This window comes from Mustelus asterias, chromosome 22, assembly GCF_964213995.1.
Source record: "Mustelus asterias chromosome 22, sMusAst1.hap1.1, whole genome shotgun sequence".
NCBI lineage: Eukaryota > Metazoa > Chordata > Chondrichthyes > Carcharhiniformes > Triakidae > Mustelus > Mustelus asterias.
Genome location: NC_135822.1, coordinates 76,267,798 through 76,279,523, shown reverse-complemented (window position 1 = coordinate 76,279,523; position 11,726 = coordinate 76,267,798). Strand labels below are relative to the sequence as shown.

General features: G+C 50.7%; 1 protein-coding gene across 1 annotated transcript in view; it reads right to left on the bottom strand.

The window, feature by feature from the left end:
• The window catches only part of LOC144509732 (caspase drICE-like), a 23,092-nt gene extending 11,926 nt beyond the window's left edge, over positions 1-11,166 (bottom strand). The window contains exons 1-3 of the mRNA XM_078238511.1: positions 10,950-11,166; positions 9,111-9,283; positions 2,954-3,105 (exon numbers count right to left, since the gene is read on the bottom strand). Coding sequence (XP_078094637.1) covers positions 2,954-3,105; positions 9,111-9,283; positions 10,950-11,166 — 542 coding nt within the window. The remainder of the gene's footprint in view (positions 1-2,953; positions 3,106-9,110; positions 9,284-10,949) is intronic.
• Between the last annotated feature and the right edge of the window lie 560 nt (positions 11,167-11,726).

Below are 11,726 nucleotides of genomic sequence, written 5' to 3'. Positions count from 1 at the left end.
AGAGAGGAGGGGGGAGAGAGGAGGGGGGAGAGAGGAGGGGGGAGGAGGGGGGAGGGGGGGGGGGAGAGGGAGGAGGGGGGGGAGAGGGGGGAGGAGGGGGAGGGGGGGAGAGGGGGGAGGGTGGGGAGAAGGGGGAGGGGGAGGTGAGGGGTGGAGAGGGGGAGGAGAGGGGGGGAGAGGAGGGGGGGAGAGAGGGGGGGGGAGAGAGGGGGGGAGAGAGGGGGGGAGAGGAGGGGGGGAGAGAGGGGGGGAGAGGAGGGGGGGAGAGGAGGGGGGGAGAGAGGGGGGGAGAGAAGGGGGGAGAGAGGGGGGGAGAGGGGGGGAGAGAGGGGGGGAGAGAGGGGGGAGAGGAGGGGGGGGAGAGGTGGGAGAGGGGAGGAGGGGGGGGGAGAGGTGGGAGAAGGGGGGAGAGAGGTGGGAGGAGAGAGGGGGGAGGAGGGTGGGGAGGGGAGGGAAGAGGAGGAGGGGAGGGAAGAGGAGGAGGGGAGGGGGAAGAGCAGGGTGGAGGGGAGCAGAGGGGGGAGGGGAGCGGGGAGGAGGGGGGAGGGGAGCGGGCGGGGGGGGAGGGGAGCGGCGGGTGTGGGGGGGAGGGGAGCAGGCGGGGGGGAGGGGAGCGGGCGGGGGAGGGGAGCGGGGGGGGAGGGGAGCGGGGGGGGGAGAGGAGGGGGGGAGAGGAGGGGGGGAGAGGAGGGGGGAGAGGAGGGGGGGAGAGGAGGGGGGGAGAGGAGGGGGGAGAGGAGGGGGGGAGAGGAGGGGGGGAGGGGGGGGAGAGGAGGGGGGGAGGGGGGGGAGAGGAGGCGGGGAGGGGGGCGAGAGGAGGGGGGGAGGAGGGGGGGAGGGGGGAGAGGAGGGGGGGAGGGGGGGAGAGGAGGGGGGGGGGGAGAGGGAGGGGGGGGGGAGAGGAGGGGGAGGGGGGGGAGAGGAGGGGGGGAGGGGGGGAGAGGAGTGGGGGAGGAGGGGGGGAGAGGAGGGGGGAGGGGGGGGAGAGGAGGGGGGGAGGGGGGGGAGAGGAGGGGGGGAGGGGGGGGAGAAGAGGGGAGGGGGGGGAGAGGAGGGGAGGGGAGGGGGGAGAGGAGGGGGGGAGGGGGGGGGAGAGGAGGAGGGGATCGGCGGGGGGAGGGGAGCGGGGGGGGAGAGGAGGGGGGAGAGGAGGGTGGGGGAGCGGCGGGGGGAGGGGAGCGGGGGGGGAGGGGAGCGGCGGGGGGAGGGGAGCGGGGGGGGGGAGGGGAGCGGGGGGGAAGGGGAGCGGGGGGAAGGGGAGCGGGGGGGAGGGGAGCGGGGGGAGGGGAGCGGCGGGGGGAGGGGAGCGGCGGGGGGAGGGGAGCGGCGGGGGGAGGGTAGCGGGGGGGAGGGGAGCGGGGGGGAGGGGAGCGAGGGGGGAGGGGAGCGGGGGGGAGGGGAGCGGGGGGGGAGGGGAGCGGGGGGGAGGGGAGCGGGGGGGGAGGGGAGCGGGGGAGGGGAGCGGGGGGAGGGGAGCGGCGGGGGGAGGGGAGCAGGAGGGAGGGGAGCGGGGGGAGGGGAGCGGGGGGGAGGGGAGCGGGGGGGAGGGGAGCAGCGGGGGGAGGGGAGCGGGGGGAGGGGAGCGGGGGGAGGGGAGCGGGGGGGAGGGGAGCGGGGGGGGAGGGGAGCGGGGGGGGGGAGGGGAGCGGGGGGGGGGAGGGGAGCGGGGGGGGGGAGGGGAGCGGGAGGGAGGACTGATCTGATGTGATAATCCTCAACTTAATTTTCCCATCTTATCCGCATAACCGTTCACTCCCTGACTGATTAAAAATCTGTCTATCTCAGCCTTGAACAGACTTAGTCTCTGCAGCCCCCTCACTACCCTGTGAGTGAACACATTCCTTCTCATCTGTCTTAAATGGGTGAACCCTTACTCTGAGATTGTGGTCTCTGGTCCCAGACTCTCCCAGAGCTTCCACCCTGTCAACCTCCTGAGAATCCTATATCTCTCAATAAGGTCACCTCTCATTTTTCCAAACTCCAATCAGTACAGGCCCAACCTACTCAATCTCTCCTCGTAAGAAAATCCCTCCATACCTGGTATCAACCTCGTGAACCTTCTCTGGACTGCCTCCAATGTCAGTATATCTTTCCTTAGATAAGGAGACCAAAACTGTTCACAGGTCTGGTCTAACTTGTGCCTTGTACAGTTTTAGCAAGTCTTGCCTATTTTTATATTCCATTCCCTTTGAAATAAAGGCCAACATTCCATTTGCCTCCCTATTGAGTCTTTAATATAGATGTAAATGACTGAGGCCCAGCTATGGTCCTTGAACTAACCACAGAAAACTCAGTGTGGTGAGTATGAGAGAGTGCAAATGTGAGTTTTTAAAATTCGTTCGTGGGACATGTGCGTCGTTGGCTGGGTCAGCATTTATTGCTCATCCCTTGTTGCCTGACGGCAGTTGAGAGTCAACCACATTGCTGTGGCTCTGTAGTTACATGTAGGCCAGACCGGGTAAGGACGGCAGATTTCCTTCCCTAAAAGACATTAGTGAACCAGATGTGTTTTTTCTGACAATCGCCTATGGTTACATGGTCATCAATAGATTCTTAATTCCAGATATTTTGTATTGAATTCAAATTCCACAATCTGCCGTGGCGGGTCCCCAGAACATTAGCTGAGTTTCTGGATTAATAGTCAAGTGATAATACCACTAGACCATCACCTCCCCAGGTGAGTGTGTGCATAAATTTGATTGTGAGGGTAGTGACAGGTTGGGAGGAATGTAAATAAGGTACAAATGAGTGCATGAGTGATTCTGTCTTTTCTCCTCTCCTCTGCCTCACATTATGTCCATCCTCCTCTCTTCCCCACGCCCTCCATTCTCTCTCACTCTCCCAGTCACTTTCTCTTTCCTCCCTCTCTTTTCTTTCTCTTCTTCCTTCTTCCCCTCTGTTCTTCTCCCTGCTGAGTTGCCTGAATGCTGGATGTCCAAACATTCTGCAATACCTACCAGGACTAGTGGAGAAATGGACAACAGTATCTTCGGGCACTGCTTCATAATGTGAGAAGGAATTCTGTAGAGAACAGCCACTGTCCATTTCAGTCACTCCGTCAGTTTCCACATACACTCCATCATCCAGCTCTGAGCCTCTGCAGGCCTGAGAAAAGCAATGTTAGCACACGATGGGGCAGGTACGTAGGTACTCTGGCAAATCAGGCACAGACTCAGGGGGACAGCACAGATTGGACATGTACGTACGTGGCTACACAATTACATAACATTTACAGCACAGAAACAGGCCATTTGGCCCAACTGGTCCATATCAGTATTTATGGTCCACAGAGCCTGTTCTTCACCCCATCACCATATCCTTCTCATGCTTTATGCTTTGTCTATTTATCTAGCTTTCCCTTAAGTTGATCAAAGCTATTCACCTCAGCTACTCCATGGCAGCAAGTTCCACATTTTCACCACTCTGTTATTTCTGTTGAATTTTACTTTGCTTGCCTCCGGTTTTACTTTTCCCACAAGTGGAAGCGTTCCCTCTATATCCATTCCATCAGAAACATTCCTATCTCCCTGCAGTCCTTTCTTTACATGTACACCTGCACATTTCTGGTATTATCCTTATAAATCCAGTAGCTCTTTATCCATTTAATGATGAGGTGATCAGACTGTACGCAGTTCCTTCCTGTGATCTCATTAAGGTTCACTCGGTCTTGCACAATTTCTCTGTTTCTCAATTCTGCTCCTTCACCAATCAATCTGAGTTTTAGAGAAACATAGAAAACTACAGCACAAAACAGGCCCTTTGGCCCCACAAGTTGTGCCGAACACATCCCTACCTTCTAGGCCTACCTATCACCCTCCATCCTATTAAGTCCCATGTACTCATCCAGGAGTCTCTCCCTCAGCCTATCCTCATAAGGCATGCCAACCAATCCAGGCAACATCCTTGTAAATCTCCTCTGCTCCCTTTCAATCTTTTCCACATCCCTCCTGTAATGAGGCGACCAGAACTGAGCACAGTACTCCAAGTGGGGTCTGACGAGGGTCTTATATAGCTGCATCATTATCCCCAGACTCCTAAACCCAATCCCTCGATTGATAAAGGCCAGCACACCATACGCCTTCTTAACCACCTCTTCCACCTGCGGGGCCGATTTTAGAGTCCTATGGACCCGGACCCCAAGGTCCTTCTGATCCTCGACAGTACGAAGAGTCTTTCCCTTTATATTGTACTCCTTCATCCCATTCGACCTGCCAAAATGGACCACGACGCATGTATCTGGGTTGAAGTCCATCTGCCACTTCTCCGCCCAGTCTTGCATCCTATCTATGTCCCTCTGTAACTTCTGACATCCCTCCAGACTATCCACAACCCCACCAACCTTTGTGTCATCAGCAAACTTACCAACCCATCCCTCCACTTCCTCATCCAGGTCATTTATGAAAATGACAAACAGCAAGGGTCCCAGAACAGATCCCTGGGGCACACCACTGGTGACCGACCTCCATTTAGAAAAAGACCCATCTATACACACTCTCTGCCTCCTTTGGACAAGCCAGTTCTGGATCCACAGGGCAGCAGCCCCTTGGATCCCATGCCCTCTCACTTTTTCTAGAAGCCTTGCATGGGGGACCTTATTGAACGCCTTGCTAAAATCCATATAAACCACATCTACCGCTTTCCCTTCGTCAATGTGTTTAGTCACATTTTCAAAGAACTCCACCAGGCTCATAAGGCACGATCTGCCTTTGACAAAGCCATGCTGAGTATTCTTGAGCATACTAAACCTCTCCAAATGCTCATAAATCTTGTCCCTCAGGATCTTCTCCATCAGCTTACCAACCACTGAGGTTAGACTCACCGGTCGGTAATTACCTGGGCTATCCCTATTCCCCTTCTTGAAAATAGGAACCACATCCGCAATCCTCCGGCACCTCTCCCGTCTCCATTGACGACGCAAAGATCATCGCCAGAGGCTCTGCAATCTCTTCCCTCGCCTCCCACAGTAACCTGGGGTACATCCCATCCGGACCCGGCGACTTATCTATCTTGATGCCATTCAAAGATTCCAGCACAACCTCTTTGTTAAAGTCCACATACACAATCTTTTCAGTCCACCGCAAGCCCACAGTACATCCACCCATGTCCTTCTCCTCTGTGAAAACCGAGGCAAAATACTCACTAAGCACCTCTGCCATTTCTACTGGTTCCGTACTGATATTCCCACCTTCACCTTTTATAGGCCCTATTCCTTCACGTCTCATCCTTTTACTCTTCACATATTTATAGAATACCTTAGGGTTTTCCCTAATTCTACTCGCCAAGGCCTTCTCGTGACCCCTTCTGGCTCTCCTAATTTCCTTCTTTAGTCCCTTCCTACAAGCCGTATACTCATCTAGATCCCTATCTTCGCCAAACTCTCTGAACCTTTTGTACGCTTTCCTTTTCTTCTCGACTAGGTCCCGCACAGCTTTCGTGCACCACTGTTCCTTTAACCTACCAACTCCTCCCTGTCTGCTCGGAACATTGTCCTGTAGAACCCTAGACAGACATTCCTTGAAAAACTGCCACCTCTCTTCAGTAGATTTCCCCGAGAATACCTCCTTCCAATTTACTCCTCTAATTTGCTGCCTTATGTCTTCATATTTCCCCTTACTCCATATAAACGCTTTCCTAGCTTGCCTGATCCTCTCTTTTTCCAATGCAAGTATAAAGGAGATAGAGTTATGATCGCTATCCCCAAGATGCTCTCCCACTGAGAGATCTGACACCTGTCCAGGCTCATTGGTCAGTATCAGATCAAGTACAGCCTCTCCTCTTGTAGGCTTGTCCACATGCTGTGTCAGGAAACCCTCCTGAACACACCTAACGAACTCCTCCCCATCCAATCCCCTTACCCTAGGGATATTCCAATCTATGTTTGGGAAATTAAAGTCTCCCATCACAACAACTCTGCTATTACTGCATCTCTTCAGGATCTGTTTCCCTATCTGCTCCTCCACCTCCCTGTTACTATTGGGCGGCCTATAGAAAACTCCCAGCAAAGTGATCGACCCCTTCCCACTCCGAACTTCCACCCACAGAGACTCTGTGGACAATCCCTCCACAGCATACATCTTCTCTACAGCTGTGACACTATCCTTGATCAGCAGTGCCACTCCACCCCCTCTCTTGCCTCCCTCCCTGTCCTTCCTGAAACATCTGAATCCCGGCACCTGGAGTATCCAGTCCTGTCCCTGAGACATCCAAGTCTCCGTAATGGCTTCCGTAATGGTTTGTTTTTTTATGGCTTTAATGACCTGCATCATGACTGGCAGCCATTTATATATTGGTCCTGGCCCTTGCCCTTCATTCGCCATTTAGATTCTTATTTCCTAAGAAAATAGAACCTCTTATTTTCTCACCAGTCTAAAATCTCACATTTGCCCGTGCTGAAAATAATACTCCCATTCTGCTCCTTCACAAATAACCGGTACTTTGTTGCAGTTGTCCTCAGCAGTGACCATCCACCCTCCTTCCCCCTACCGCTTGCCCATGGCACCTCCCCTGCCCCCGCTTGCCGATGGCACCCCCCACCCCTGCTCACGCACGTCACCCCCCCACCTCCGTTTGCCGATGGCACCCCCCATCCCCACTTGCCGATGGCACCCCCCCACCCCCGCTTGCCGATGGCACCCCCTTCCCCGCTTGCCGATGGCACACTCCCAACAACCACCAAGTTGTTATATGCAATTTTAGAAACTTTTGATTCCAAAATAAATCAAGGAGAAGATAAATAGTGGATAATAATTTCTCTAAAGAATGAATTTGTCAAGACTTTCTTTTGGGAGTTCTGCTGATGATGTGTTTTTAGCTTCTTGCTTTTTAATTTCTCTCCTTCAGTAAAGATTCCACCAGTTTTCCTGCCACAGGTGTTAAACTGCCCGATCTCCATGTCTTTTCCTGTAAACAGCTATGACATCAATTATCCATCAGCCCTCTGGCACCACACTTTCTTCAAACTAATTATAGAACATAGAACAGTACAGCACAGAACAGGCCCTTCGGCCCACGATGTTGTGCCGAGCTTTATCTGAAACCAAGATCAAGCTATCCCACTCCCTATCATCCTGGTGTGCTTCATGTGCCTATCCAATAACCGCTTAAATGTTCCTAAAGTGTCTGACTCCACTATCACTGCAGGCAGTCCATTCCACACCCCAACCACTCTCTGCGTAAAGAACGTACCTCGGACATCCTTCCTGTATCTCCCACCACGAACCCTATAGTTATGCCCCCTTGTAATAGCTCCATCCACCCGAGGAAATAGTCTTTGAACGTTCTCTCTATCTATCCCCTTCATCATTTTATAAACCTCTATTAAGTCTCCCCTCAGCCTCCTCCGCTCCAGAGAGAACAGCCCTAGCTCCCTCAACCTTTCCTCATAAGACCTACCCTCCAAACCAGGCAGCATCCTGGTAAATCTCCTCTGCACTCTTTCCAGTGCTTCCACATCCTTCTTATAGTGAGGTGACCAGAACTGCACACAATATTCCAAATGTGGTCTCACCAAGGTCCTGTACAGTTGCAGCATAACCCCACGGCTCTTAAACTCCAACCCCCTGTTAATAAAAGCTAACACACTATAGGCCTTCTTCACAGCTCTATCCACTTGAGTGGCAACCTTTAGAGATCTGTGGATATGGACCCCAAGATCTCTCTGTTCCTCCACAGTCTTCAGAACCCTACCTTTGACCCTGTAATCCACATTTAAATTAGTCCTACCAAAATGAATCACCTCACATTTATCAGGGTTAATGACCTTATTATTACGGAGATCTAATCGTCTTTCTGCTAGCTCTTCCCGAGATGTATTTTCATTGTACAGATACAGTCCATCCAGCTGAGAGATTTTCTTTTCTTTAATTCGTCTTTTTAAAATATTTTTCTCTATCATAAATTCTCATCAAATTTCTGTTGTCACATCTACCATTCCATCTCACTGAAGGTCATTAATATTTCTACAATTCTGCTACTCTACGTGGAATTTCTCTCCTGTCTGCCCTATTTGTGATATATATAAATGATTTGGAAGAAGGTGTAACTGGTGTAATCAGCAAGTTTGCGGATGACACGAAGATGGCTGGAATTGCGGATAGCGAAGAGCATTGTCGGGCAATACAGCAGGATATAGATAGGCTGGAAAATTGGGCGGCGGGGTGGCAGATGGAATTTAATCCGGATAAATGCGAAGTGATGCATTTTGGAAGAAATAATGTAGGGAGGAGTTATACAATAAATGGCAGAGTCATCAGGAGTATAGAAACACAGAGGGACCTAGGTGTGCAAGTCCACAAATCCTTGAAGGTGGCAACACAGGTGGAGAAGGTGGTGAAGAAGGCATATGGTATGCTTGCCTTTATAGGACGGGGTATAGAGTATAAAAGCTGGAGTCTGATGATGCAGCTGTATAGAACGCTGGTTAGGCCACATTTGGAGTACTGCGTCCAGTTCTGGTCGCCGCACTACCAGAAGGACGTGGAGGCATTGGAGAGAGTGCAGAGAAGGTTTACCAGGATGTTGCCTGGTATGGAGGGTCTTAGCTATGAGGAGAGATTGGGTAGACTGGGGTTGTTCTCCTTGGAGAGACGGAGAATGAGGGGAGATCTAATAGAGGTATACAAGATTATGAAGGGTATAGATAGGGTGAACAGTGGGAAACTTTTTCCCAGGTCGGAGGTGACGATCACGAGCTCAAGCTGAGAGGGGCGAAGTATAACTCAGACATCAGAGGGACGTTTTTTACACAGAGGGTGGTGGGGACCTGGAATGCGCTGCCAAGTAGGGTGGTGGAGGCAGGCACGCTGACATCGTTTAAGACTTACCTGGATAGTCACATGAGCAGCCTGGGAATGGAGGGATACAAACGATTGGTCTAGTTGGACCAAGGAGCGGCACAGGCTTGGAGGGCCGAAGGGCCTGTTTCCTGTGCTGTACTGTTCTTTGTTCTTTGTTTAACGACTCTATTCCAAGTCCAACTTGCCTTTTATATGATGTGACTGAAGAATATTTTATTATTTTGGATCATGTACAGATACAGAGAATATGAGAACAAGCACAGATAGGGGTGGGAAATAAGAATCTAAATTTTTGCTCAGTATAGACACACGTACCTGTATGAAGAAGATCTTTGGTTTCCCAGCAAGTGATGGGCAGTTGTGTGGTGTGAACATGGAATAAATGTCTCCGAGATTAACCGGGCGACAGTCTGATCCATAAATCACTCCTTCCTCACCATGGCTGGAGATTATTGAGATGAAGCAGGAGCCATGAGTCCGACAGCTTTCTGTGAGTGGGGGTGGGCAGGGGAAGGATATCACTGAGGGAGGATCCAAACATTGTATATACCCGATACTGCATTAACTAATCCCACTCTCCCATTCAATCCCCATGGCCTTTAATATCCCATGATGTGGTTTTTGCTACCAAATAAACCTGTTGGACTTTAACCTGGTGTTGTTAGACTTCTTATTGTCTTTAATATCCCATGATGTGGAGATGCCGGCGTTGGACTGGGGTAAACACAGTAAGAAATCTCAACACCAGGTTAAAGTCCAACAGGTTTATTTGGTAGCAAATGCTACTAGCTTTCGGAGCGCTGCCCCTTCGTCAGGTTGGTGTTGTTAGACTTTTACTTTAATATCCCATCCAGCCTTTTCCCACTCTCCCGCTTATTTCCTTTGCTCATTCTTGGGATGTGGGTGTCGCTGGCTGGGCCAGCATTTATTGCCCATCCCTAACTGCCCTTGAACTGGGCCAGTGGGCTGATGAATGGCAGATGGAGTTTAATTTAGATAAATGCATTTTGATAGATTGAACCAGGGCAGGACTTACTCAGTTAATGGTAGGGCGTTGGGGAGAGTTACAGAACAAAGAGATCTAGGGGTACAGGTTCATAGCTCCTTGAAAGTGGAGTCACAGGTGGACAGAGTGGTGAAGAAGGCATTCAGCATGCTTGGTTTCATTGGTCAGAACATTGAATACAGGAGTTGGAATATCTTGTTGAAGTTGTACAAGACATTGGTAAGGCCACACTTGGAATACTGTGTGCAAAACTGGTCACCCTATTATAGAAAGGATATTATTAAACTAGAAAGAGTGCAGAAAAGATTTACTAGGATGATACTGGGACTTGACGGTTTGAGTTATAAGGAGAGGCTTGATAGACTGGGACATTTTTCTCTGGAGCGTAGGAGGCTGAGGGGTGATCTTATAGAGGTCTATAAAATAATGAGGGGCATAGATCAGCTAGAAAGTCAATATCTCCTCCCAAAGATAGGGGAGTCTAAAACTAGAGGGCATAGGTTTAAGGTGAGAGGGCAGAGATACAAGAGTGTCCAGAGGGGCAATTTTTTCACACAGAGGGTGGTGAGTGTCTGGAACAAGCTGCCAGAGGTAGTAGTAGAGGTGGGTACAATTTTGTCTTTTAAAAAGCATTTAGACAGTTACATGGGTAAGATGGGTATAGAGGGATATGAGCCAAATGCGGGCACTTGGGACTAGCTTAGGGGTTTAAAAAAAAGGGTGGCATGGACAAGTTGGGCCAAATGGCCTGTTTTCATGCTGTAAACTTCCACGATTCTATGAATTGAGTGTCTTGCTGGACCGTTTCCATTTCAGAGGGCATTTCAGGATCAACCACATTGCTGTGCGTCTGGAGTCACGTGTTGGCCAGATCAGGTAAGGGCAGCAGATTTCCTTCCCTAAAGGACATTAATGAACCAGATGGGTCTTCATGACAATTGACGATGGTTTCATGGCTATAGACTTCAAATTCCATATTTTTATTGAAGTCAAATTTTGCCATCTGCTGTGATGGGATTCGAACCTGGGTCCCCATAATCCTGGGTCACTCCTCATACTGTTTAATATCCCACCCAGTCCAATCCCACTCTCAAGCTCACCCTTTATATTCTGCTCAGTTTAATCTCGCTCTCTCCCGAGTCACTTACCTTCCCTGTACTCTTGCAGAATCTCCTCTGCTGTGTAATCGATTTTAAACGTCACCTCAAAACCCAGATTGAACAGAACACTGTGAAGTTTCTTGGTGTCATTTGAAGCTCCAAGCCGCTTGCTGAAGTGGGGAGGGTAGAATTTCTGCACTGTGAAAATCAGCGCTCTGGCTTTGATACTGTATGAAGCAGCCAGGGAATCGGTCATTTTAGCCATAACAGAAGACAGCTCTGATCAATGCAGCTCACACTGACTGCTCTACCTGCTGAGAGTCAGAGAACAGGTGACTCCGCCCTGTTCAATCCAAATTAAAGGGATACCGCTGTCACCAAGATAAGTTCTTTTTCTGGAGTTTGGAACACAGATAAGGAGCAGACATTATTTCTGTTATAGTACGACACAGATTCCATTTTAAATAAGGGCAGACTGGACTGTTAAAACTAACACTGAACAATGGGTGTAATAAAAAACAGAGAAAGCTGCACATCCTTAACAGGTCAGTCAGTATCCGTGGAGGAAAATTATACTCGTGCTTCAGGTAACCTGACTCAGTTCTCATGAAATGGTTAAAATTGTCCCTTGCTGCACAGATGCTGCTCGACCTGACCACTGTTCCCAGTATTTTCGGTTTCTATTCTGGATTTCCAGTCTTTGATTTTAAAATAGGTGAGCATGTGGACTTGATGAGTTGGATAATTGACTCAGCGGATTACCGGAATAGGAACCAGACAATGGCTCAGTTCCAGGTGTGACTGATGAAGTCAGGTTGTTAATAG